The sequence below is a fragment of the Balaenoptera acutorostrata genome, chromosome 1 (genome assembly GCF_949987535.1).
Source record: "Balaenoptera acutorostrata chromosome 1, mBalAcu1.1, whole genome shotgun sequence".
In the NCBI taxonomy this organism is placed as follows: Eukaryota; Metazoa; Chordata; class Mammalia; order Artiodactyla; family Balaenopteridae; genus Balaenoptera; species Balaenoptera acutorostrata.
In genome coordinates, this window is record NC_080064.1 from 118,079,786 (window position 1) to 118,107,659 (window position 27,874).

A 27,874-nucleotide genomic window follows, 5' to 3' on the forward strand; every position below is an offset into this window, starting at 1 on the left:
ACTCCCCCAGGGCAGGGTTTCCTTTGTAATTAATCCCAACGCTCAAACCAGAGGGGAGGAAAAAAGTGTTAATGAAGAGAGCGTCCCAGACTGACTGGGCGGTCGCCGCTCGCAGCTAGAACACCAAGTAATTAAATTATTTTTGGAAGCCGGGGGATATGGTGGCGACGGTGTCAGGGAAATCCCCGTATGCATGGGAAGAAGGGAGCATTTCTCGCCACTAATTAAAATCAGGGATGACTTTCTGTTCTCGCAGCCCTAGAGGGGGCAAAAACTCAATCTTTCTACGTCCCAGATTCCACTGGATTTCGTGTAGCCGGGTCTGGGGCCCTAAAGAATTGAACACGGCCACCCCTCGGGGTCGGGGGGCTCGGTCTCCGACAGGCGGGTGGAGGAAAACAGCCGCAGGAGTGGCTGCAGGGTGGGCCCAGGCCAGGAATCGAGGCATCCCCCAGACCACCTTTCGGGGCCGGGGTCACAGTCCCGCCGGCAATTCCCAGGATCCAGGAGGGCCGCCGGGAATCTGGAGACGAAGGGCCGGGGGGGCGGCGACTCGTGGAAGAGCTGGGCCGCAGACAATGGACGCGGCGGCGGGAGGGGCGGCGGCTGCGGGAACAGCCGGGAGGCGGCACCCGGGAGCGCGCGCTCCCCCGCCCCCTGCACCCCCTCGGCTCTCGTCCCCTCCCCCTCCGCCCCCTCCCCCTCCTCCGCCGGTTCCCGATTTGATTCCTGATCCCTGATTCCTTGATCTTTGGTCCCGCCATGGGAGCTTAAGCGCCCCGCATTCCCCCCGGCCCCCTGCCCCTGGGGCCCTGAGGGGGAAGAGACTGCGATCTGGGACGGAGAGGGGGCGACCAGACTCAGGAACCCCCCTCTACACCCCCCCATCGTCCGCGCTGCCCGTCCGGGAGCGCGGAGTTCGTAGCGACCCGGAACGCTGCGGATACAAAGACGCCGGGCCGAGTGGGGCGCCGGCGGAGCCCACCCGGCAGTTCGCAGCGGCTGGTGAGTGCCGGGCCGAGGGGGCGCGGGCAAAGTTTGCAAAAAAAAAAGGAAACAGAAAAGGGGACAATCATGCAAGGGGCCAGGGGGTGCCCGGTCCCCCAGCGAGCAGGGTGGCTTATGGGGGAAGGGGGGCGCGGGGTAACCCCCTTCCGGTCCGTTCCCCCACTGCACAGCGGAGTGCCCCCCCCAACTTTGGGGAGAGGAAGGGGCGCGTGGGGAGGGGGCGGAGCCCGGGCCTGGAGAGCCGGGGACTTTCCTGGGCCCGGGGGCCCGGCGCCCGGCGGGGACCTTAATGTTACCGGGGGAGCCGGTTGAAGTCAGAGGCTGGGAGTGTGTGTTGGAGGTGGTTGGAGAGGCAGTGGAAGGATCGAAATCTGGAGGTATTGGAAGGCGAGGGTGTTTAGGGGTGCATACACACTTCCCCTCAGAAGTGTGGGGAGGGGCAGGGGCAGGTATGCGTTGAGGGTGTGATGTGGAGTCTGGGGAGACCCGCCCGAGGAGAGTAGAGGGGGTGTTCGTGCAGGTCGAGGATGGGGATGGAGGCCAGAGACCCGGGCACTGTGCTATCTATCGGGGCCCAGAGGACAGGCGCCGGCATCCCTCTCTCCACTCATATTTACCCATTTGAGGGGCTGTGGGCTCTGCATCGGTGAGTTTTAAAGGCTTGGTGGAGCATCAGTGTGCATGATTCTTTGTTTTTGTGTGTGTGTGCTGCGTGTTCCTGCAGGTAGGTTTGGAGATGAAGGTGTTTTTCTGTGCCTGAGTGTGTGTGCACCCAAGCAGGAGCTGACCGTGTATCTGTGGTGTGTTTGGATATGTATTTATGGGCTTACTCTGGGGAAGGGGTGTGTGTCTATGTGTGTGAACTGGGTAGGGGTTTATGGGAAAGAGATAGGTACTGAGGAAGGTGGGTGTGTAAGAGCAGAATGGGGCATACCTGGATAGGTGTGTGTGCACCTGTGTACTGGAAAGGGATGCGAGTGAATGTGTTCTCTTGTGTGTAACCTGTGTTGATAGATAAGTACCAGCGTGTGCCTGCCTTAGGTGGTGTGTGCATTTCTGAGTGTGTATTGGGGGTACTGCCACTTGCCTCTGCAGGCAGATTTTCCTGGCAGAGAGCCCAAAAGGAGGGCTGCCTGGAGGATTCTGAGGCTTCTTGGATGGCCCTGCCCTGGTTTTGAGGGTAGTGCCTTAAGTATCTGAGACCTATGGGTGGGAGTGAGTGGGCCATTTTATGAGGTGCCTGTTTTGGACAAGGGTGTGTGTTATGGGGAATAGGGAACAGGGGTTCAGGTGGTAGTTCTAGAGGAATCTGGGGGATTGGAGGAGTCAGGGAGAAGAATAAGAGGGACATCCTCTTATTCCACCTTATAGGTAGGGTTCTAGTGCTTGGAGAGGCTACATTCTTGGCTTCCCAGCCCAAGTTCAGCCCCCTCAGGCCACAGTTCTCTTGTAAAGCCACCTTGGAGTTTGCTGTTTCGGAGCCCACTAACTCTGCCCTGCCTCTAGGATCCTATAGTTCCCGAGGAGTCTGGGATTTTGGTATGGGATGGAGGCCGGAGGAAGGAGCATGCCTGGAGGGATGAGACCCGGTGCGTAACATCTTGGGTTCCCTTCCCATGGGGTTGAGAAGGTAGCATGAGAGCTGTGGGGAGGGCAGTGGGGGGTGTTTCTTCAGGAGTTTCTGCAGGTGTGTCTGTGTGGGTTATCACACACTTTTTCTTTTTGCTGGTGAGAAGCATGATTGGGATGGAGCTGTGGTCTGGGGCCAGGTCTCAGGGTGAGGAATAGGGGCTGAGCTTGCCAGGAGGGCAGTTGTCCCTGTGGTGGGGAAGGGGCAGGCACCCATCGAGGGCTGTACTCACCGTCATGATGGTGCGGTGGGAAGTGGATGTATCTGTCCCCAGAGAAGCAGCATCTACGTTCTCTGTCTCTTTCCCTCTCTCTCTCTCTCTCTCTCATTCTTTCTCTTTTGGGGTGAAGGGAAGGGGCTGGCCATCTTTGGGATGCATGCCTTGTTTGCCCATCTCACTCTCAGTCATTTTCCTTTTGCTGCCAGAGGTTAGATCGAGGCACCCAGTTTTAGAAGCTGAGGCTGTGAATGCACAGGCCCATTAGGGTCTCTGGGTAATTCCCAAATGGGAGTTCCTAATGGGCATGTGCAATTGGAATGTTCCCTCTTTAGCCCTCAGGGCTCCCCACCTTTCTTAAGCCCCCAGGATAAGAGCAGAAAATGTTGGGACTAGGTGTGGGGCAGAGAAGGAAAAGACTGGATTAAGAAAATGCATGATTGCCCCAAACCTGACACCTATCTGATGGGTAAGGTTCCCAGGGCGAGCGAGGCTCTTGCATCTAGGATGGTGTGCTCTGGGGTACCTTCCAGGGTACCTTGTTCGCTCCTGTCCTCTCACTGCATGCATGATGTATTATACTGGTGTGTGTTGGGGGGCTCTTCCAAGGAGGAGAGGACTTGTGGTCAGACATTAGGAAAGGCCGCCTCTGAAAGTACTTCATACTGGAACTAGTGGCCGCGTTGCCCCCTCCTCCCCCATTGTCTTGCTTCTGCCCTCTCTCCCCCTAATTCTTCTGGGGCTGGCCTCTCTGGTGTGCCCCCTCTGCTCCTTCGAGATCTGAGGAAGGGCCCCCTTCCCTGTCTCTAGAGCAGGACAGACTTTTATCTGCTTACTTGGTTTCCAAGAGGTCCTTTCAGTTAGAGGGGGATCAACTTGACTTACAGAAGCTTTGTGGGGAACAGTGAAGAGATCTGGGATGCCCCTCATCCCCTGAGTTTGAGGGTCTCCAGTTTTCCTTGCTGTTCCTCCCTGAGCAGCTCCCCACACTGTGAGGCCAAAGGGAAGCGTCCAGCAGAGTTGGCTGGAATTAGTACTTAAGAGTGTTGTGACATTGGGCAGGTTCTTAAAACCTATTCCTCAGCCTCTTAGATGTCTTAAGACACTATCCTCAAGACTGCCCTGGTGGTCCAGCGGTTAAGACTCTGTGCTCCCAGTGCAGGGGGCCCGGGTTCGATCCCTGGTCAGGGAGCTAGATCCCACATGCCACAACTAAAAGATCCTGCACGCCGCAACAAAGATCCCGCCTGCTGCAACTAAGACCTGGCGCAGCCAAATAAATAAATAAATAAATATTTACCAAAAAAAAAAAAAAAAGGCACTATCCTCCCTCCCCAGGTTGGGCCTTCCTCCAGGAACCTCTAGTGGTCTCCTTCCCTGGGTTTTAGCCTGCTCCTAAATTCTGGTTTTGCCACTTCCTAGTTCTGAGACCTCAGATAGAGTAGATAATTTTTGAAGCCTCATCTGTAAAATGGAGTTAATAATAGGCCCTACCTCTTAGGTTTATGAGGATTAAATGAAGTAATATATAGAGAGTACTTCACACGGTGCCTGGCACTTGGGAAGCCCTCAGTAAACGTTAGCTGGAATGGTTTGGGTTCTGATTGATGATAATTAAAAGAGTGAGTTCTGGGTTGGGGAGGAGAGCTAGGCCTTGGTTCTGCACTTCTTCTGGCAGACCATATTGGGCACTGCCTACTATTTGCCAGGTGCTGTGTGAAGCACAAGGGATGGAGGGGTGAATAAGACCAGCTTTCATAGGGAAAATGTGCATAAACATGACGATTCACTGTAACCCAGTGAGTAGTATATGGAGGTGTGTTCAGGAGGCCACCGGAATGTGGAGCAAGAGTGCTTGGTCCTGGCGTGGGTGTCAGGGAGGGTCCCTGGAGGAGATAAGCCCTTAGTTGGATGTTTTTTAACTGAGATGAAATTCACATCACATAAAATTAGACATTTTAGGGACTTCCCTGCTGGTCCAGTGGTTAAGACTCCGCAAGGGGTGCAGGTTCGATCCCTGGTCGGGGAACTAAGATCCCACATGCCGCGCGGCGTGGCCAAAAAAAAAAAAAAAAAATTAGCGATTTTATTATTTATTTATTTATCTATTTGGCCACTCCGTGCAGCTTGTGGGATCTTAGTTCCCCGACCAGGGATCGAACCCGCACCCTCGGCAGTGAAAGTGCGGAATCCTAACCAGTGGACCGCCAGGGAATTCCCTAAAATTAGCCATTTTAGAGTGAACAGTGGCACTTTGTACACCCACAGTGTTGTGCAACTACCACCTCTATCTAAAACCACTTTCATTATCCCCAAAAGGAAACCTGTACCCATTAAGGATACAGGTTAACGTATCCTCCCCATTCCTTACCTCCCAGCCCCTGGCAACCACCAATCTGCATTCTGTCCCTATGGATTTACCTATTCTGATGTTTTGTATAAATGGAATTATACAATGTGTGACCTTTTGTCTTGCTTCCTTCACTTAACATAATTGTTTCAAGGTTCATCCATGTTGTAGCATCACACCTCCACTCCTTTTTGTGGCTGAATCATATTCCACTGTGTGGATCAACCTTAGCTGGATTTAAAGGCTGAGTTAGGCAGGCAGGGAGGGGCCTGGGGAGGGTGCTGCAGGTAGAGGCTGAGCATGAGCTAGAAGGAACCGGGGGTGCTGGTGAGCCACATGCTGCTGGTGTTACTGGATCTTGAAGTATTAACTGGGGTTTTGGCCTCAGTTTCCCTGCCTATAAAATGAAGTCCTGTGTGGTTGGCTGGGGATGGAGGTATTAGGGAGAGGAGAGGCTGGGATATTATTGCCTCTTCTCAGAGTCTGGGTCGCAGATGGGACTTTTTAAAACTTGCTCTTTCTTCCTCTTTCCTGGGCAGCTCCCTCCAGTATGCATCTGCCCTCATCCCTGTGGGTACCCATCTTCCTGTTTTACTGGGCATTGACTTCCCCTCTCTCTGAATTGACCTGAAATTTCTCTCACGCTCTCCAGGTGGGTAACCCTGTTCATGGGGAGATTTTGGTAGCAGAGGTGAAGGAAAAGGCCTGGGAGTAAATCCTACTCTTTATATCCTGTCTCTTGCTGATCTGACTTGGGCAACCTTCTGTCACCTTTTCTCTTGTGATGTGGAGAGAAATGAGGTGGGTCAGGAAGACTCTCTCCATCCCTTTCTCCACACTGCTTGGTTCAGAGTAGGAGGCAGAGGCCTTGTGTGGTGGCGCCCTTTGGAAATTAGGTGTTGCTGTGCTTGTCTGATGCCCCTGGCAAGGCTGGTAATTACAGACATGACAGCTGGGAACGGGTTTGGGAGAAGCAGGCTTAGAATCAGCAGAGCTGAGGATATCCTGGTAATCAGGGTGGGGCAGTGAGAGGGGAGAGTGGGAAGAAGTTGGGGGCTGGAGTGGGGCGGGAGGCTTGGGGCCCCCTTCTCCTGCCATTCCACACACAGCTGAGCTTAGCGCCTGCAGGAGAGAAGGAGGTGATTACAGCCCAGGCCCTGCCTCACTGTAAATGTGGAAGGAGGGAGGGGAAGAGAGAGGCTGGAGGATCCAGGAGCCCCTGAGGAAAGAGGCAGAGCGTGGGATGAGGGGTTGTGGCTGCTCTCTCAGACCTGGGTGTGGTCTAAGTTAGAGAGGGGCCGTCATTTGGGGGCTGGGGCCAGCACTGTAGCCAAAGTGTTGTTTCCGTCTTATTCCAGGTGGGGTCTTACTTCTCACAATGAGGTTATGGGAACAGGGAGTGAAGGGGATTGGCTGTGCACCCTCTATAGGAGAAAGAGGTGGAAACTAACATTTTATTGAGCATCTGTTACGTGTTTGACTCTGTGATATTCTGTATACATTATTTCATTGAACACTCGACCTTCTGAAGTTGGCACAATTATCCCCATTTTACAGTTAAGAAAACTGAGGTTTAGAGAGGGCAAGCAACTCATCTAAGATTACATAGCTCCTCAGAGGCTATGCTAGGTCTATCTGATGTCATTTCTCTTCTGTTTTCCAAAGTGCTCTTTCCACCTTTCCCTCCTCTCATTTCATTTAGTTCAGGTTTTGTTCATTATTGCCTTTAATCTCAAACTAGAATAATTCCCCTATCTCCTGAAAAGCAGACACGAGTCCAGATGTCAGCCTGAGGAGTAGAGAAGTCTACCCTTGAGGGAGGGTGTCAGTCTGCTGGAGGAATGGGGTCTCCTAGGAGGAGCACCTTGTTGTCACAGCCTGGGGCAGGCCTGCCACCTGGGCAGAACATCCCCGGGGGCTGGCCTGTTCCTGTCTGCTGGGTCACTTCACACGTGGGGGCTCCGGCCACCATAACCCATGGAGTCTTGTTTTGATTGGAAGGGCCTGGCCCTCGTTGTCTGTAGAGTTTTCCAGCAACCCCCTAACAATATCCCTCAGACCCCGGAGAGTTTCACCAGAGAGTTCGTGGCTTCCCCAGTCTGGCTAGAAGAGAGAGTGTGTGTGTGTGTGTGTGTGAGGGTCTGGGGAGGGGGCTCTGGCTTGTTAGGGTGAGTGGAGGTACACAGGAACAGGTGCTGAGCCCGAGGTGTGAATGCAGTAACTTAGAAAGCAACCGAGTGTGAACAGAAACACTTATTTTTGTCCCCTGCTTTACTCCAGGATTGGGGTGGCAGATATAAGGGTTGGGGGATGTTGAGGCTCCTCAGAAAGAGTGGAAACCTCAGGTGGTGGGTTTGTCAAGACAGTGGAGGTTGGCTGGTGCTTGGGTCTTTCAGCTGGCTCGGTTTTCCTAGATAAGAACTGGCTGATTTACCAGGTCAGAGGCCCTGGAGTGAAGCAGGAGGAGAAGGTTTTCAGAGTGGGGAGACCCAGGGAGAGCCAGGCCTGCCACCCGCACCCCTAGTCACACTGCGTCTTGCACCCTTCGGCCCTCCCTTCTGCTTTCCCCACACAAACCGACCTTTGTTGCCAGTGTCCCCACGTCACAGCTCTCCCCATCCACGTGCAGACCTAAGGTTGGCTGACTCCTCATCTGCTTTCTACTCGCCCCCCCCTCCCCCCGAGGTGGGGGCTGGGTGAGCAGGCTTTGAGGGTCTCTTGGGGTCAGGGACATTTGGGGCCCACCTAGGACGGTAGGCTAAGAAGAGGGGGAGGCATTTTTGTTTTCCGTGAGGGTGGGCATGTGGAGCGCACAGGAAGTTGGCCTCTGGGACAATGTGGCTTGCCTGCCTCCCGTTGTCCACCTTCTCCTGTCCCTGAGGACAACTCAAGGTGCCTGTTTTCCTTCTTGGCTCTTCCGCAGCATACGTGGTGGGCACGTAGGGGCCAGTCCTTTGCCCTAGCTGAGGGAGGAGGAAGCTCAGAGCCTGGTGGGTGGGAGTTATGGGGCCTGCTCATTGGTGCAAATTTAACAGAGCATCCAGGCATCTAGAAGCCCCGGTTACCTTCTCCCCAGCGTAGCATCCTGTCTCCCCTCTGGCCTCCACCTGGGACAGATGCCAGAGGGATTACTGGCCCCTTCTACCGCGCACTCCTTCCTCCCGCCCAGTGTTCCTTTCCAGACCGACTGGGAATGGGTCTGGGGGAGGCAGGGAATGCAGCGCTATGGTGTGTGTGCAACATGCGTGTACTTGTGTGCAGTGCGTTGGGGGCAGGGACTTTCTGAGAGCTGGGGTGGGGGTGGGCGTGCTGGAGAGAAAGCAGAGCAGGTCTCTACAGAACCTGCCTGGCCAGGGTGGGTGGAGCTGGGCGGGGCAGGCAGGAGCCATTCCAGGTTTCAGAGGGGGAATACGAGAACGGGTGCACATGTGCCTGTGTCTGTGCTTAAGTGTGTCTGTGGATTTGGAGGGTCCTCAGCGTCCCCCCCCTGCTTTAGATCGAGAGAAATTAAGGAAGTAGGTGGAGAAGGGCTTGGCTCTGGCTTCCCTAGCTCCTTTTCAGTTAGAATGCAAGCTCAGGTATCCTGGCCGGGAGCCCAATCCATGGGCCCTCCCCTGCAGTGCTCCTTGCACTGGGGTCTGGTGGTGAACAGCTGCTCTGGAAGCATAGACTGTCTGCATGACCCAAGCACGGCTCTTCCCCTGCTACTCAGCCCAGTGAGGAGAGGGATCCTGCCCCCTGCCCCAGGGCTCTAAGGAGGGGGAGCTCATGTCTGGGGCCGTCCTGGGAGAGTGCCCGTTAACAGGGCGGGAGCGGGGCTTGGTGCCAGCTTTCGGACTTCTGCGTCCGACTCTTTCCTACCCCCTCAGCCCACTGAGATCCAGCTGTTCTCTCTGGCCTCCTGGACAGCACTGTCACTTAAGGACACTGGGGCCTTTTTCAGGGTACAGGAATGGGGGGTGCAAAAATCCCAGTTTTGGTCTAGGCCCTGGGGCTGGTCCTGGCCCACTTTGTGCCTTAGTTCTTTTCGTGGTAGGGAGAACCCAGCATGGGCCTCCTGGGATGGAGGGCTCGTCCGTGGTGCAAGCCTGGATGGGAATGATGAAGGAACACTGAGATCCTCAGTCAGGAGTGGTCGGTGGGCGGAGGCAGAAACCAGCCCTTACAGGGGAAGGGGCTCTTCAGTCTCAACTGTCTCAACAAGCTTAGGCCTGTCTAGTCTCTGTCCCTTTGTCACTGAGGAAGAAGGGCTAGGGCAGGAGCCAGTGAATTCTCTCCTGTCCTGGCCATCTTATAGTCTTGGCTATTCCAGGAACCAGAGTCCAGGAGGAGTGTCGTGGAGGAACCTGGCCTCACTCCAAGAGGAGCACGCCTCAGAGTCCCAGTATTAGTGAGGTCTTTCTAACAACGGAGGCCAGAAAGGGCTGCCTCGGATGTAGTACCATGAGCTAGCACCCTTCTTTCTTTGGGCCCTACCTTTTTAGCTGTAAAGCTTGGGGTTGCACCTGGAAGGCCTCTTCTAGCTTAGTGCTGGGACCTACCGAGACTTGGGTGGGTCAATCCACTGTCTCCTCCTTTGGCGGTGGCGGTGCGTGGAGAACGATGTGGGCACAGTCAGAGGTTCTGGAACCTCCCTCTCCTCCCTGGGAGCTTGTTAGGTGCTGCATTTTTCCCCCCACATCGGACACCTCCTGCCTCTACCAGTGTCTGACAGGGCGGCCTGGATTGAGCACGTCCATGAAGCTCAGGGAGTGATGTGGTAAAGAGGAGAAACCAAGTGGGACAGTTAGTTGTGACTTGGAATCTGCTCTGCCTCACACTAGCTGATGTCTTGGCAAGGGGCTTGGTCTCTCTGGGCAGACATCTAGCTCCTTGGATACTGGGCTGGGAGATGGGACTTCTGGTGTCCCCCAGGAGGGTGGGCATCCAGCATTTTGGGTGGAACTCACATTGATATCCTTGGACAGAGGCAGTGGTAGGTGAAGCTTAGGGAGCCATGGGGCTGGGGGCCCACATGTCCACACCTCCCATGATTTGTAGTGGGGAAGAGGGTGCAGGGCACATGCAGTAAGACTTAGGCTCTTGTGTAGGAATCAGAGACCTTTTTAAAAAAATTGAAGTGTAGTTGACTTACACTGTTGTGTTAGTTTCAGATGTACAGCATAGTGATTCAGTATTTTTGAAGATGATAGGAATCAGAGACCTTTAATGGGCAAGGGTCCACAGACTCCTCTGCAGGAGGGGTCTAAAGAGGTGATCATGCCCATTTCCTTGCGTCCAGGCAGGACCACCCTTCCCCCATCCTGGCCTGAGGAGAGGAAGGCCATTTGTTTAAAAAATGGTCCTATCGGAGCGCTGCTCCTGTAGGATGAAAACTTTTGGCTTCCTGTCCTCTTTCTCATCCTCTTCCCCCCTCCAGCTGGAAGTGCATTCTGAAATCCCACACAAGCGCCTTCCGCTGCGCCTCGGGTCTGGAACTCCCAGCCCTGTCCTCGGTAGGGACGAGGAACTGCAGGCGCCCTTTCTGGGTGCATGTTTGTGTTCTGTCCCCTCCCCACCTTCTTCTCTACCTGGTTGCCCTGCCCCCACAGTTCTTTACCCCAGCCCCATCTGGGTCCTGTCTCTGCCTCCTTTCCCCACCCCAGGCCGGAAAGGAGCTGGGACCGGGTGGTGTGGTGGCCCCGGGCTAGAGCAGCAGGGGGAGGTGGTGACCACGGCCGCCTGCCGTCTGGTCATCGGTCCTCAGCACGCGCCTCGCGTGGGGCTGCCTGTGTCTGTGTCCAAGGCCTTGTCTGCCTAGGTTGCTCCTCTGAGCAGGGCAGTGAGGAAGGGTCTAGTCTTCGTCTGACTTTTGGCCAACACAAACCCCTCCGATGGCTCCCACCCCACCCAGAAGAGCCTTACTCCCTCTGCCTGTTGCCGGGTTTTGAGTGTATTTTTTCCAGAGGCCTCTGATTGTTTCCTGAAGAAACCCGATCCCAGAGCTCATACAAAAGCTGGGGCCGCCAGAGGAGAAACCCCATTCTCTCCCCCTCTGTCCCTACCCCCCCACCTCCATAACCTCTCTCGCTTGGGATGCTGGGTATGGGTTCCAGGACCTGGCTGCCATCACCTAGGCAACAGGGGGCTTTGGTTGCCATGGTGATCAATGTGGGAGAAGCTGGGCAGCAGGGACAAAAGCCCCCACATTTCCCCCCCAGCCCTCCTCCCAATCCTCTTGGGATGATACTGAGACACATTCCATTAATTTTATTTCTGAAAGACCTTTGGAGGGGAGAAGGGTCTCCTCTTTGTGACGGCCTCTCTCTTCCCTCCCACTCTCCTCTCTGGCCAACCCCAGATAATCCATGGTTGGTTTGAGCAGGGGACCGGGTGAATGTGTTTGTGTGTCTGGGGTGGGGTGGGGGCAAGGTGAAAAGCAATGGAACACATTCCCTTTTACAGCCTCCCACCCCCCAAAGCAGGGCACTCCCTGCCCTGCAGCAAGTCCGGACTTCCCTCCCGGTCCTGTCATGCCTCCCACATTTCCACTTGTTGATCTCATCCAGCGATCCCCTCCCCCACTCTCTTCCCTGGGAACGCTGCCCACCCGGGAGACCCTCCAAACCCCTGATTCCTGAGACCGATTAAACAAGGGGAACATCTGCCCTTCTCTTTGCTCACCTCCCATCCTTCCCCACAGCCTCTCCAGTGCTTGGATTAGTTCCCTGGGGTATTTGAGGGGACAGCAGGCAAGGGCCTCAGGAATTGGGTTCATTTTTGGCCCCTCTGTTAGGTAGGGGTGGGAGAAGCAGGCCAGGGGAGCTGGGTTTATGTTGGGTCTTCAATAAGTAGCTGGGAGGAAGGTAGGGAGCTTTAGGCGAGGGCAGCTTAGAACAAAGGGTTGGGAGGGGACTGGCACCCTTGTCTGGTTTGAAATTTATCTGTAGGGGAAGCACAATGGCATCAGCTTCCCTCCTGGGTGTGTTTGAAGTGGTGGTTCTGGTCTGGTGTGTGTGTGTGTGTGTGTGTGTGTGTGTGTGTGACTTTAGTTGTACAAGCAGCAGGATTTATTTATACCACCTCTTCCCCAAGTCTCAGAGGAAGTATCTGGGGATTGGAGTAGGAATGATCCTGAAGCCAGAGTGTATTAATTGCTTAACTTATTACTTGCTGAGCAGTTTATTAAAGTACTTCTTTTACCCCCAGGATACATACAGCAACCCCACGAGGTGTGTATCATTTTCCCTATTTTACCAATGAGCCTACCAGGCTGCCAAGCACAGAGAAGTTAAGTAACTTGCGCATGGTCACACAGCTCATCAGTGGGAGAGTTAGGCTTGGAATTCAGCTACTCGGGTGCAAATCCCAGGCTCTTTTTGCTGTTGGCTCTGGCAGACATGAGAATTCAGGCTGGAGAGATGGAGAGTCTGGGTTCTGGTGTCTCTGTCTGGACTGGAGTCCATGGCAGTCCTTTTCGTCTTTATTTCTCCACCTCTCTCACTCTGTAACCCAGTTGTTCTCTTTGAACCTCCTGGTGAAATTCAGTTTTTAGGAGGATGACTAGAAAGAATAAGCTGAACCACAGCAAGAGAGCTGCAGGTGATGTGTCTGAACTGTATCAGGGATTAGACCAGTAGAATGGGTTCTTGGGGGAGACGGGGTAGTGGACCCCAACACGTAATTTGCAGACAGGGAGAGGAACAGGGCCTTGTTTGTAGCAAAGGTTTTTAGAAAGGTTTAGGGTGGGTTAAGATATTGTGTCTCTGTTTTCCGAAGTATGTTTCTGTCACACACTTGCCTTGACATGGGGCTATTGGCAGACATCACTAGGCCGTGGAGTGCCTCCACATAACTCTGTTAGGAGGATAAATGAATGGATTTAGCATTGATTTCATCTCCCTACAGTCCTTGCAGTTTCCCTGAGAGTCAGGTGGGTATTAGTTACTTGCTATCTGCCCGTGGGAAGGTGGTAGATACAAATATGTATCAATCATAGTTCTTATTCTCAAGTTACTGATGGTTCAGTTCAGTTGGAGAAAAGTTAACAACTACATAAAGCAAATTAACGTAACTGACCTCTGGCAGCACCTGGCTGATTTTATTCCTACCTTGAAACACTCTAATTCTTGGCTGCATGAGAGCCCACTCTTCTGGCCTCCAGGCTTCTCTGGCCATGCCTTCTCAGCCCCTTTGCCTGATCCTTTTCCTCGGACACGTTTACATATTGGGGTTCTCGGGACCCCTTATTAAACCCTCTCCCTGGGTGATCTCATCCATTCCCTTGACCTTGCACACCATCCATACCTCTAGCTCAGACTCTTTTATGAGTCCAGCTCCTCTGACACCCAGCTGCCTGTTCCACAGCCTGTCTCACAGCCATGAACTCAGCACACTGGAAACTGTACTCACCAACTTCCTCCCCAGTCTTCCCACCTAATAATGGCACTACCACCTACTCTCTTGCTCAGGCCAGAGATCTTGACGTTCCCCTCCCCCTCACGCAGTCCAATTAAGTCCTGTTGGTCCTACCACCAACATATGTCGCAAAAGTGACTATTCCCCATCTCCTCTGCTGCTCTGCCCCATCCAAGCCTCACCACTGTAGTCGCTTCTATTTTTTTTTTTTAATTTTAATTGTATTTATTTATTTTTGGCTGCGTTGGATCTTCGTTGCTGCACGCGGGCTTTCTCTCGTTGCGGCGAGCGAGCGCCACTCTTCATTGCGCTGTGCAGGCTTCTCACTGCGGTGGCCTTTCTTGTTGTGGGGCGCGGGCTCCAGGCATGCGGGCCTCAGCAGTTGTGGCACACGGGCTCAGTAGCAGTGGCTTGTGGGCTCTAGAGCACAGGCTCGGTAGTTGTGGCTCGCGGGCTCTAGAGCGCAGGCTCAGGAGCTGTGGCGCAAGGGCCTAGTTGCTCCGTGGCATGTGGGATCTTCCCTGACCAGGGATCGAACCTGTGTCCCCTGCGTAGGCAGGCAGACTCCTATCCACTGCGCCACCAGGGAAGCCCAGTAGTCCCTTCTTTACTCATCTCCCTACTTCTGCTTTCTCCTCTTTCCAGTCCATACCTGCATAGCTAAAACCCTTTGCAGGCTTCCCATGAGCTCTTCCGCTGACCCATGGAGTTTGCAATGACCCTGCCCCCGGCCTCCTCTTCAGCCTCACCTTCCACTGCCCTCTCCCTTCCGCAGCTGGCCTTCCACGGGGCATTCTGAGCTCTGCAGGCTTTTCCCTCCGCTCTGCCTGCTTAACTCCTGTGCTCTTTCAGGCTTAGCTGTTGTTTTCTCAGACTTTCTGGAACCACTCAGTTTAAAGGAGCCCCGCTCCCCAGACTTGTCTGTCATACTGTCCTCGTTATTCTCCTTTCATCACTGATGTAGTTAGTCGTTTATACTCACCTGTTTACTTGTTTAGCGTGCACCTGCCCCGCTAGATTGTGAACTCAGTGTCTTTTCACCACTGTACCCAGGGCCTAGCAGGGTACATGGTTCCTAGAAGGAGCCTAAGCAAGAGCTGATGACTCAGTGAGTGAAGGTAGGAAATGACTGCTCAGTGCACGGGGATGATGACGGTGGGGTCGGGGTTGGAGGGGAAGATGTAACATTGGGTGCTGGGGGAGGTGGGGGCTTTCCTGAGGGGGTAGGGGCTGCGCTCTGAGGAATGAGCAGGATTTGGTTGAGAGTGAGAGAGGAGGGGAGAAGAAGAGGTCCTTCTCCCTGCAGAATTAGCAGGTGAAAGTATAGAAGAAAGATGCTGCCCCTCAGCCCACAAATAGCCAGATAAGCTCATGACCTTGCCTAGTTCAGGATGTTAGGTTTTTAGAGAATGGTTTCTACTCGCCTTTTCCTCCTGCCCCCCACCATGTGATCTGTAGTTTCCATTCCTTACCCCTGCTTTGTGCGCACACACAAGCACACACACACACATACACAGCCTCAGGGGGAGCCGCCAACTTGACCTGGCAGTAACTATGGGTGTGTTTGACGTAGATGCTGTGGACCGGATGCCAAGAGAAGCAGCCATAGGCAGTCCCCTGTGGGCCCACTCAGAACTTATGAGTGGGAGGAGATGAGAGGAGAGAAGGAGAGGCTTGGGGTAGCCACTGGGCAGAGCTAGCTGCCTCCTGCTATGGTCTCCACTGGTCCAACCAGTTGGCCTGGCCAGAACCTGCCTTCTCCGAGTCTTAGTTTTCCTGGCTGAGAATAGGAAAGCATTGCCTGGTTCTCCCCTGCAGGGGGTCCAGTGTTGGGTCATTCTGGGTGGCCTTTGCTGGCCATCTTCCCCCACCCCTGAGCCCTTGGCACAGTCTGGGGGTGCTCTTTCTAGGAGGCAGGGCAGGAGGAACTGGGCCCACTGGACAGAGCAGGAACCTGGGTGGAATATTCTCAGGTAGTGGCAAGGCTCCCCGGAGCTTCCTGCAGCTGCCTTTCGGGGATGGCCTTCCTCTCCACTCTGACCCTACAGAAAGCTCCAGCTCCCCCTAACCGGCTGCTTCCTCTCCTCAGGAGGGCCGCTTGATTTTCTCCGAGACCAGCCCACCCGTCCAGCAAAATAGAGTCCCTCAGGGTGACGGTTGATTTTCTAAAGGTGCCCCTTGGCCTGAAGAAGTCGGTGCTAAAGGAGGTGGCAGTGGGGCCCCCCAAAAGGCCCCAGCCTGTGGCCCTGGAGCGCTACAAGGCGCGGCGTTCAGACGCCATGGACACCGAGTCCCAGTACTCGGGCTATTCCTACAAGTCGGGCCACTCCCGCAGCTCCCGCAAGCACAGGTGGGTGTGCGTGGGGCGCGACGCAGGCGGGGGGGGGGGGTGGGGAGGGGTGGAAGCATGCACAGGGGTGGTGGACTGGGGGTGGCTGCTGAGAAACCCGGGTCCTCCCCTTGACCTCCTGTGCCTGTTCCCCTGGCCTCCTGCCGCAGGGACCGTCGGGACCGACACCGCTCTAAGAGCCGAGACGGGAGCCGTGGGGACAAGTCGGTGACGATCCAGGCTCCAGGGGAGCCCCTGCTGGACAATGAGTCCACGCGAGGGGATGAGCGGGTGAGCGTCAGGGGGATGAGGTCTAGGCCAGGTGTTTTCCAGACTGATCCCTGGAGAAGTTAGAGGTCCATCAGAAAGGGGAAGGGCCTGGAAACCTGGTCTCTTCCAACAGCAACCAGATCAGGGAGGGCATCTTGTGTCATACGTCTGCTAAGTGTCCCAAGCTAGGACCTTGTTTCAGTAGAATTCAGTAGAATTTCAGTAGAATTCAGAGATCCCTTTGGAAGCAACAGCCTCTTTCGTCTTTATGACCCATGTGACTTGGGCTGTGTAATGGGAATTGCCTGACTCCTCTGGGCTCAGGCCAGCCAGTTAGGGGGTTGGGCATCTGGAGTGGGAGGGGCTGGGAATCTGGAGTGGGAGGGGCTGGGGGTGTGGCAGCCCTGAGTTTTCCCTGAGCCTAAAGGCATGGGCACTCCAGCGCTCTCTGGTGTCGGACTATAGAATAGCACCTCTGGTCTTAGGGTAGGTGGGAGGAGTCGAGGGAGAAAGAGGAGGGAGAAGAAGTGAGCCTGGGGAGACGGAGGAGGTTCTGGAAGAGAGTTCTCTGGGACAGGGCTGAGCAGGTTGCTCCTGGTCTAGCCTCTCTAGCCCACTGTGTGCACCTGGCAGGGAGGTCAGGGGGCAGAACCCAGTGCTGGCAGAAGGCAGAGGCAGGATTTGAGTTGACTGTGAGGTTGTCCGTGTCTCATTCCTCCTTTTCTTTCTTCTTGGGAGCATCTTAGGGAGCTGGAGACTTCACAGGACATCTCTGTGACTGACACTGGGGATTCCTGGGTCTTGGGAGCAGATCAGTACCTGAGGGAAATATTCTCTCTCTCTCTTTCCCAATCCCATCTTCTCCCAGAGACCTGGCCTCCTGAGTTCTTGAAGTGACCCTGAGACCTGATCAGCTCCTTGTTGTTGACGAGTGCCCAGGCCTTTGATGCTTGGAGCGCCTAGGCAGTGTGGCTGAGGGTCATATTAGGGTTCCCTGAGCTGAGAGCAGGCAGCGCCTCCACTTTTCATCTTCTGGTCAGACTCTTCTCCTTTCCTCGGCGAGGAGATTCTTCCACCCCCTAGTCGATGACCCTGCCAGGCAGTCTTCTACACTCCCCGTTCTGTCTCTGTCCTGTAGCCTGAATCCCCTGGGTGTCAAAATGTGATTCCATAGTCCCAGACTGCCCACGAGTTAAGGGTGTAGGCACGGATGACCACTGGTGGTCTTGGGGCTCCTCTGAGGAATGGCGTCCAGTCCCTGCAGAGAAACAGCTTGAGTGGACCACACTTAGAAGGGCACCGGGGGACCTCAGCCTGTCCACCCACTTGCCTCCAGGAACAGGCAGCCCCTGTGTGGTGGGCATTCAGATGGCCCAATAGAGCCAGCCAGGCGGACCAGAGACCCAGAGTGGCCCCGAGTCTGCACTGTGTCTCACATGCCCCGCATTAGTCACTCACCTTCCCCAACCCTTCCTCCCGGTGTCCTCTTCTCTTCACCACACTGCCTTTGTCAGGTCACTCCCTTAACCAGAAACCTTGAGTGGCTCTCCATACTTGGAGGATAGGTACCTGTTGCTTATCCTGGCCTTGCAGGTGGCCTGCTCGAGCCTGCCCGCTTTGCCTGGAGAGTCTGACCTCGGATCCCAGTCTCTGGCTGAGCAGCTCCCTGGCATCTGTCTTGTACCCTCTGCTCTGAGGGTACATGTGTAGTTTTTTACTGTCTGGCTGACGGCATGAAGCTCCCACAGGGCCCAGGTCTCAGATGTCCCATCCCTGCAGAGGCCAGGCTTGGGCATGCAGTGGAGCTCAGTAAATACTTTGATGGCTGCCTGTTTGTTGATTACCCTCTTTTCTCCTCTCCCTGCTTTGCTCTCTGTCTTCTCTCCGCTCACCTTTTCTCCTGTGTCCCTGCCTCCTCCTCCTCTCCCCACATTGCTGCGGCCCCTCCTGATGCAGGACGACAACTGGGGGGAGACGACCACAGTAGTAACGGGCACCTCGGAGCACAGCATCTCCCACGATGACCTCACGCGCATCGCCAAGGACATGGAGGACAGCGTCCCGCTGGACTGCTCCCGGCACCTGGGCGTGGCGGCGGGGGCCACGCTGGCCCTGCTCTCTTTCCTCACGCCGCTGGCTTTCCTGCTGCTGCCCCCACTGCTGTGGCGGGAGGAGCTGGAGCCGTGCGGGACAGCCTGCGAGGGCCTCTTCATCTCCGTGGCCTTCAAGCTGCTCATCCTGCTGCTGGGCAGCTGGGCCCTGTTCTTCCGCCGGCCCAAGGCCTCTCTGCCCCGTGTCTTCGTGCTGCGTGCCCTGCTCATGGTGCTCGTCTTCCTGCTCGTCGTCTCCTACTGGCTCTTCTATGGCGTGCGCATCCTGGACGCCCGCGAGCGCAGCTACCAGGGCGTGGTGCAGTTTGCCGTGTCGCTGGTAGATGCCCTGCTCTTCGTGCACTACCTGGCTGTGGTCCTGCTGGAGCTGCGCCAGCTCCAGCCTCAGTTCACGCTCAAGGTCGTGCGCTCCACCGACGGGGCCAGCCGCTTCTACAACGTGGGCCATCTCAGGTATGGGCGCGTCGGGGCAGGCAGACGGGCCTGGGGAGGAGGCTGAGGGGACCGTAGGGTAGGAGGGTGTGATGGTGGGGCTGGAAGGGATGCGTTAGGAGGGCTGTGTGGGACGGAGTTGCGTACTCTGCACATCCTAGGTTTTCAACAGCGTTTGTCAGGCTAAGGGTCCTGGAGCAGGTAAGGCGGGAGTTAGGAGTTGGGAGTGTATAGATGAACAGACAATTAGAGATCGGGGATCTTAGAGAGGGATGGACCAAAGAGGAAAAAGGTTTGGGGCATGAACAGGGGCTTTTTGGAATCACATTTCTAGCTCTTTCTTGGAGGCACAGCCTCTTGAGGACACTTAGTCAGTGGTCACTGAGATGAGCTGGACAGAGGAGGGACTCCCCTCCCCAGAGGAAAAGATAATGAGGAAAGTTCTTCAGCCCCCCCTAAACTTGTGGGCAGGATGGCCGCCCTGGCCATCCAGAGTATCAATAGCACCTCCTGGTCCTGCAGGGAATCTTGGGGGGGAATGATGGAGGGGAGGAGGTGACCCTTGGCTGGGGACCCTGGCCCGATGCCCTTTCTCCCCTGGGCTTTCTCTCCCTGGGGAAGGCTTGGGAGCCTGGTAAGTAGACCTCAGGCCCTGAGCCAGGCTCCTTGGAAGCAGCTTGTCCCTGCCCTCTGTCCTCTCCTGCCCTGCCAACCTGCCCTGATGTGTCCCTCCCCCTGCGCCCCTTGTCTGTCCGTTCTCCCTCCCCCTCCTGCCGTGTCCCCCACAGCATCCAGCGCGTGGCAGTGTGGATCCTGGAGAAGTATTACCATGACTTCCCTGTCTACAACCCTGCCCTCCTCAACCTGCCCAAGTCCGTCCTGGCCAAGAAAGTGTCTGGCTTCAAGGTGTATTCCCTCGGAGAGGGTGAGCGGCCCTGCTTCTCGGCCTCCTGGTCTCTTCCCAAGCAGGATTCCCAAGTTCCTGCCTCCTGTTTCTCTTTCCCCCTTCTTGCCTTGCTTTCTCCTTTCCCCAGCCCGTGTCCCAGCCCCTTCTGTTCTGTCATTTCCCTTAACGCCAGGTGGCTGGTCTTAGCTGCTGACTCTACTTGCTGTCCCTTTATGCTATGGTGCATCCCCTTAATCTGGCTCCTCTGCGTCTGCTCATCAGCCCTGGTCCTAAGCCCTCGCTCTATGAGCTCCAGAACCTCCTGCACTGGGGAGGAACGTGTGCGGGACTCCTGCCCTCCGGTGCCTTCCTTGTTGCTTTCCTGTGGGCCTCTCCCAGACGCGGCCAGGAGGGTTGGGAACGGGAGGTGTTGCTGGGGGGTGGACACAGCTTCCTCTGGATGCGTCGGGTTGCTGGCTCCAGACTTCCTGGAGTGAGAAAGGAGGCCACGCTCTGAAGTGACCATCTCCTCTCTCTCCTGCTCCTGTGCAGAAAACAGCACCAACAACTCCACGGGCCAGTCCCGGGCTGTGATTGCAGCAGCGGCCCGGAGGCGGGACAACAGCCACAATGAGTACTACTACGAGGAGGCCGAGCATGAGCGGAGGGTGCGCAAGAGGAGGGCCAGGTGGGTCCCTGGGGGAGGAGGGGGTGCTGGGGGCTGTGGGGTGTGGATAGGCTGGGGAGAGGAAGACCATTGGCTTCTGTAACTGCTGATGATATGGGTGGGGTGTGTGCATTCGCTCTCTGTTGCTGCCTTAATAAATCACCGTGAACCCGGTGCTGCAAAACACCCCACATTGATTGTCTCACAGTCCCATGGGTCAGGCACGGGTGAGCTGGACCCTCCACTCAGGGCTCACGGGCTGAAATCAAGATGACTCTCGTTTGAGCCTGAGTCCTCTTCCAAGCTCACTGGCTGTTGGCAGAATCAGTTCCTTGTCACCTGGACCCATAGGCAGTTAGCCTTTTCCTCCAGGCCAGCAAGACCAGGTCTCTCTCTGACTTCTGCCACCAGCCAGAGAAAACTCTGCTCTTAAAGGGCTCATGTGATGAGACCAGACCTGTCAGGACAATCTCCTTATTTTAAAGTCAACTGACTCAGCACTTTCATTGCATGTGCAAAACGTACCGAGATTATTGGATAACCAGGGGATGGGCATCTGATGGAAGTGGACGGGGCATTTGAATTCTGCCTACACAGTGGAGCAGGGACTATTAAAGGATGTGAGCCTCCCTGGCAATGGCAGGGACTGAGGCTAGACTAGCCCTCCTTCCAGTAGATCTTGTAGGCTTGCTCAGTAGATGGTACATTTTTACCTGCAAAAAAATACCATATGCTAACACATATATATGGAATATAAAAAAAAAAAAATGGTTATGAAGAACCTAGGGGCAGGATGGGAATAAAGACGCAGACCTACTAGGGAATGGACTTGAGGACACGGGGAGGGGGAAGGGTAAGCTGGGACAAAGTGAGAGAGTGGCATGGACATATATACACTACCAAACGTAAAACCGATAGCTAGTGGGAAGCAGCCGCATAGCACAGGGAGATCAGCTTGGTGCTTTGTGACCGCCTAGAGGGGTGGGATAGGGAGGGTGGGAGGGAGGGAGAGGCAAGAGGGAGGGGATATGGGGATATGGGGATATATGTATATGTATAGCTGATTCAGTTTGTTATAAAGCAGAAACTACCACACCCTTGTAAAACAATTATACTCCAATAAAGATGTTAAAAAAATAAATAAATAAAATAATATCCATTTATTTCCCGGGGGAAAAAAAAATGAGGTTCTAGTGCCCATATCTTGGTAAATTCTTAAACGCTGTCCTCACTTCTCCTTTTTTCCTGTTCACATTGTTATGTGAATGCTAGTCATGCCTGAAGATTCTTTCTTGGTGCTTACTGTTTGCCAGGGCCCACCTTGGTCTGTTGGGATTTCCACGGAGGAGGAGCAGAGGGTCATGGAACTCTGCCCCTTCCTCTCACATGATCTCCAGGCTTCCAGGGAGAAAGGTAGCCCTGACCCTGTTCTTACACGAGGCTGCAGTAGACTGAAGGTCAGCAGCTCCATTTCTGTGACATTGCAGCAAGTCTCCAGTTGTCTCAGAAAAGCCCCTCGTGGGAAGGAAACCGGAGATGTTCCCTTCCTCCTCTACCTTTGCCCTGACTAGGGTCTTTGGATCTCCTGTGCTGCCACCACCGTAGGGGACCCTTTCCTTCTCCATTACCTTGGTTGTAACCAGGAGGAAACTATTTCCCTTGGTTCAGATCCTGAGTCAAAAGAATCTTTTCAAAAGAAACTTTACTGAGACACTTGGGGGAAGCAAAAGAATAAACAGAGACATGGTAGACTTACACAGATCCACACGTTTACTTAGCCCAGAATCCCATCCTAAGCTGCTTGAAGTCCCCAGGTTCCTGGGTTTCCGGATACTGGTATTGTTTTGTATGTCTCTATGCTTTTAATGTAAATTGGCTTCTTTTCCCTGCTTCCCCCTTAACAGTATATTTTTGAGATTCACCCTTGTCTTTATATCTGGTTTGTTGCATCTCATCGCTGCATAGTACTCAGAGAAATCTTCCACCATCCTGACCAATATTTGGATGATGGTCATCTTCCTAATTTTTTCCATTTTGATGAATAAGTAGTACCTTATTAACATTTTAATTCTCTGATTACTATCCAGTGACGACTTCATCTATTTTTCTGCCTTTCAGGTCTCTTACGAATTATTTGTTCACTCCTTTGCCCATTTTCTATGCTGTTCTTACCTTTTCCTTCTTGATTTGCAGCATATTTTTTGCATTACCTCTGCCCACCCCAGGTGTTAGTTAATGTTGCCCATGCTGTCATAGTTGAATAGACATCTGTCATTTTGATGTAGTTATAGCTATTAATTTTTCACCCACTGAAGTGTGATTTGGGGGGTCTTAAGAAGGCTTTTTCTAGGGTTTGATCCATCGTTGTCTCTCTGGGTTTGACACTAGATTGTCCTCCTTGGGTCCCTGGGCTGAGCTCACTGAGCTCTACAACTGTTTCCTATCCCTAGAGGGGGAAGGACCCTCCCCCTCTACCCAGCTGCACACATGCATGTTCACATGCACACACACAGCCCCCAAAGCCTGGTTCTTGACTCCAGTTGGGTGTGTATTGCTTCAGGGAGAGCACAAAGGCCTGACCTCGCTCAGGCTGCTGGAGGGCTGAAGCTGGGGGGAAGATGAGAGGCTGGCGTCTGGTCCATACTCCTCATGTCCCCCAGGCTTGTGGTGGCCGTGGAGGAGGCCTTCACTCACATTAAGCGGCTGCAGGAAGAGGAACAGAAGAACCCCAGGGAGGTGATGGACCCACGGGAGGCAGCCCAGGCCATCTTCGCATCCATGGCCCGTGCCATGCAGAAGTACCTTCGCACCACCAAGCAGCAGCCTTACCACACCATGGAGAGCATCCTGCAGCACCTTGAGTTCTGCATCACTCACGACATGACACCCAAGGTAGGCCCACTCTGCCCCCGGCATCCTTCCTCTTTCCCCAGTTCTGGCCCCTTCCTTTCCACTTCCTTCTCCCTTATTCTCTCACCTCCTTCCGTACCCTCCATCCCTCTCTCTCTCATCTCTACCTCTGTATAGTCTCTTCTCTCATCCGTACTCCATCCACTCCATCTCTGCATGGGGTGAAGTTCTTAGGTGGTGAGGAGAAGAGGGAGTTTCAGGACCATTTTGGGAATGGTTGAGACCTATTTCTCATCTCTGTAGGGGTTCCGGAATTTTCAGATCCAAACTCCCACCTTTACCCCCCTCACCTCCAGAAGATGTTCTTTGCACTGTGCTCTTTTTGAGCCATTCCCACCCTTCAGCTCTACAGCCAACTTCCTAGAATTGCATCCCCTGAGCCATCTTTGGGGAACAGGTGACTAAAGATGTTGCACTTTAACTGTGACACCTCTAGCTTTCTGCTGGTGCAGCCCTGCTGGACGCTACCCGTATGAGCAGAAGGGAGAAGAAGGAAGGACGAGGGAGGGCTTGCCCGGGTTATAGCAGGTGCCGGGGATGAGGGGTCAGGAGAGCTGAGTCCCAGGCCCGACCCTACTGAGCCATGTCACCTCCGTGGGCTCCCGATCCCTCATTGATAAACTAGGGTCTGAGGCAGATGATCTCAGGCCCTTTCCTGCTCTAACATTCTGAGATCGTTTGCAGAGAGTGAGCTTGGGCACATCTTGGTGGTCTTTGGAAGCTGTACCCGCCGAGGGGTAAAGGAGGTTGGGTGGGTGGGAGGGAGAACTTCCTGTGAAGTCCCTTCTCCCTTCCTCAGGCCTTCCTGGAGCGGTACCTGGCGGCTGGACCCACCATCCAGTACCACAAGGAACGCTGGCTGGCCAAACAGTGGACACTGGTGAGCGAGGAGCCGGTGACCAACGGGCTCAAGGATGGCATCGTTTTCCTCTTGAAACGCCAGGACTTCAGCCTGGTGGTCAGCACCAAGAAGGTCCCATTCTTCAAACTCTCCGAGGAATTTGTGGACCCCAAGTCGCACAAGTTTGTCATGAGGCTGCAGTCTGAGACCTCGGTGTGACTGTGCAACAGCAGGGGGAGTGGGAGACGCGGGGGGCTCCTGAGGGTGGTGGGGGCGTGGCCCTCAGGCCCTGCCACATTCCTGCCACCTTCTTCCTCTTGCTCTAGTTTTTTTTTTTTACTTGAATTAACCAACCCCCCACCTGTCTCCTCCCCTCTTCCTTATTTACCCCATGTGAACCTGGAGAGACCATCCTGCTGTCAACAGTACCTGGGAAATTCCCTCTCCTTCTCCCACCCTCCTCACTTTTGTATCACTCCAGGCCCTGCAGGAATCAGTGCCTCTCTCCCTCTCCTTTCCCCGGGTGACAGTCTCTTCTGAAAGGGCACAGGGCCCACCTGAGCCCCACTCTCGAACCCAGGTTCCTATAAGCAGTTCTATCCAGTGGCCCCCAAAAGGGTTTCTCTGGGGGGCGCAGATCTGACTCCAGAGAGCCACGGTGCCAAACTCCTGGGCAGCGCTACCTGCTGCCTCCTGGCGGCAGGTGGATCTGCTCCCCCTGCCCGCTCACCCCAAGCCGGAGTTCTTGGGCAAGGATCCTCCTGCATCCTCCCACACAACCCCAGTGTCCGGGGCCTCCCTGCCAGGGTTATTTGCTTCCAGCTGTTTGAGCCTCTCTCCCCCATCCACACATATTCAGAGCAAGGGAAGATCCCATCCTTTACCCTGAAATCTCTACCTTCCATTTCTGATTTGTGTGGTCACGTGTGACCACAGGCAAACTGAGATGGAAAACCTCTGTGACCACTTTTCTTGGGCCCTGGGGGACAGTACCTTTCTTCCAAGGGGTCTTTCCCTGGGGGAAGGTCGGGAGAGAGCCCCGTGAACATCGCTGACCTCTACCCTCTGAACTTCCTTCACCTCTGTTCCCACCACGGTGGGACGGGTCTCCCCCTTCCCAGTGAAGGATGCCACGTAGACTCCTATACAGAATTAGTGGCTTGCAGACCCTGACCCACCCTGGTGGTCTCAGCCAAATGTTTTTCTTTCCTTCACCAGCCACCCCCAGTCTTGCTGTCTCTTCTCTCAGCTCCAGAGACCTGTTGCCTCATCTCTTTTTGCGGGGGAGCCAGCAGCTCCTCCTCATCCCCTGCCTTAAGTCCACTTCTTTGCCTCAGGGGTCTCTTTTCCTTGGCTGGCCAGGGTCCCCCCTGTTCCCTCACTGCCTGGTTTTCTGGGCTCTGGTCTCCCTCTGTATTGGGGTGAGGGACCAAGATTGCTGCCTTTGATGGGTACTTAGCCCCTCACCCCATTTAGCTTCCTTAGTCTTTGCACCCAATCTGAATTCTTGAGCAAAATTTGCTGGCCTTCTAATACTTACTTTCACTGTAAATCTGAGCCTTTAAATCAGACACCCTTAAATTATGTAGTTCTGGCCAAGGGGAATAGAACTAAGAAGTACTCACATACCTCCAGCCAGCACCCATGTTGGGGAGCATTCTGGTGGCTGGGCTGGAGCAGTCCCCTGGGCCAGTCCTCAAATGCCCCTTTATAAGCCCGTCTTTCCCCTGGAAAACTCATTGTTCTTGCCTTGCAGAGTGCACCCTGGGATAAGATCACAGTTGATCTCTTACCAGGGAGTCTTCTCTGTGTAGTGGCAGCCCTGGGAGTGATGGAACCTGGGGATTGTTTCTCCTGCTGTCCTTTCTGAAAAAGCACATCTTTCCACACACCACTTACTAGAGAAGGGTTCTTCGGCCAGTGCTTACCTTGTCTGCACTTGGGTGGGTTATGGGGCTGACCTAGGCAGGGCCTGGAGGTCAGCCTTGGGCCGGGGCTGTGGGTTTGGGGAGAAGCCTGAGTGAGATACATCCTGTCCTGGGGGTCCTGGGAAGGTATTTTTTCCTTCTCTTCAAAGACCTGGTTTCAGAGGAGTCCCTTCTGGGTCACATTTCTAAATACCTCACTATCCTGGAAAACGGGGCCTGGATGGTGATTGGGGTCACTGCCTTTGTGGGCAGGAGTGGGATGTGGTGTGGTTTGAGGAGGAGTTGGGGTGGGGAGAGGGAAAGTCTTTGGGATCAGAGTCGCTGCCCTAGGTTAGGGGCGGGGGAATGTTTATTTTAAGAACCTGCCATGTTTTTAATCACTGTGATTTTTTTCATTCCCTTTTCCTAAAACAAAAAGGCATTTTCCACCCCCCCCCGCCCCCCCGACTCTCTCTCTAAGCACTAAGGGCTGTGACTGAGAATGGTAGTGTTTTGGTCCTTTGCATCAGAACTGTGGTATCTTTGTCTTCTTTGATTATTGTTATTATTATTTTTTGAAATGTCAGGATGAATTGTCAAGTGTATGGCTGTGTTTGTCTTTTGCTTCTCCTATATGGGAAGTTGTCTTCATGCTGTGAACTGCTGTGGGGTGTGCAGCTGACTCAGTCCCTCTGAGCAGTGTCCCCCACTTTGCCTGTCCCATCACATGCTGGATTTGCTCGTTCTTCCCCCGTGGGGGTGTTGCCCACCCATTACCACCCGCGCCCCATATGCCACCATCAGGGATGCTGTGGCTGGGTCTCTCCAGTGCTCTTTTCTATGACTACATGGCATCCTAGCTCATCCCCACCACACCTCCCAGGCCTTCCTTTTCACCACCTTGGAAGGCTGGTCCTCCTTCCCTCCACACCAGGAAGCTGTGCCTCAGTCCTTCACCTACCTCGCCACTCTGCCGCCATCCCCATTCGTCCCTTTCTCTTAAACTACTCTTCATGCTCTCTGTTTCTATTCTTGTTTATTTCCCTTTAGCTTCTCCTTTTTTCTTCCCAACCCCCTCCATTTCAGCCCTTACCTTTTCACTTCCCCATCCCCACCTCAGTCCTGTTGCAAACCCTGACACAATACCTGTCATGAGACATTGGGATCCTTTCTCATCTGAAACGTTTGTTTCCCAGAGTTTGTGCTTCTCTTCTTCTCTGTTGGGCCCGGATGAGCTCCCTTGCCCCTCTGTGGTGTCTGTCAGTCTGTCTTCTTTTTCCTCTGCCCTCCCCATGGGGCAGCATTCTGCTGATGGTCCTGGTGTGTGATTGTTGTGATTTGTTCTTCTGTGTGTGAAAGGAAGAGGAATTTTTGAGTTCCTTCCAAGTGAGATTGTAAATGTAGAATTTTCCACTGTTGGATCTAGATTTTTTTTTCCTTTTTTTGGGTTACAGAGCTGAGACCTTGTGCATGCATGTAGAAAATTGTAAAATGTAAATTCTTTTTTTTAATATATAAAAAGCTTGTTTTTACAGTTTGCAGTGGATCTAAACATTATGACAATTTTAGGGATTTTTTTTTCTTAAACATAGGAACTAAAACTGTACAAATTTTTTTTATATAAAATAAAGACATTTGACTTTTGTGGGGGCATTCTGTTGTTTTTTTCTTTTTTTTTCACAGGAGTAAAAAGAGCCAAAGAGGGTCAGGACAGAGTGAATGTATGCTCCTTGTTAGGGAGTGGGTGGGCCAGGAGGGGGCAGCATGAGCTCATCATTGCTCCACTCTTTTCAGGATGATTGAAAAAGGAAGTTGCTTATTCTGAACACTGATTCTGAGAAGAGAGACACTTGGGAACGTGAGGACTCAGCTGTTCTCTGGGGTGGTTAAGGAGGAAGGAAAGATTCCTGTCTGGGTGG

General features: G+C 54.0%; 1 protein-coding gene across 3 annotated transcripts; it reads left to right on the forward strand.

Annotated features, from left to right (window-relative positions):
• Positions 1-700: 700 nt before the first annotated feature.
• On the forward strand, positions 701-27,582 carry VANGL2 (VANGL planar cell polarity protein 2). Of its 3 annotated transcripts, XM_057534425.1 has the most exons (9): positions 701-1,005; positions 12,394-12,416; positions 15,692-15,952; positions 16,102-16,222; positions 18,158-18,765; positions 19,533-19,669; positions 20,183-20,318; positions 22,958-23,189; positions 24,007-27,582. In XM_057534425.1, exons 3-9 carry the CDS (start codon positions 15,882-15,884, stop codon positions 24,265-24,267), a joined length of 1,566 nt encoding a protein of 521 aa, XP_057390408.1. In that variant the 5' UTR covers positions 701-1,005; positions 12,394-12,416; positions 15,692-15,881; the 3' UTR covers positions 24,268-27,582. The 3 variants fall into 3 exon arrangements, with proteins under 3 accessions (XP_057390408.1, XP_057390404.1, XP_007171821.2); XM_057534421.1 differs by lacking the exon at positions 12,394-12,416; XM_007171759.2 differs by lacking the exons at positions 701-1,005; positions 12,394-12,416 and adding an exon at positions 1,310-1,385.
• Positions 27,583-27,874: the final 292 nt, after the last annotated feature.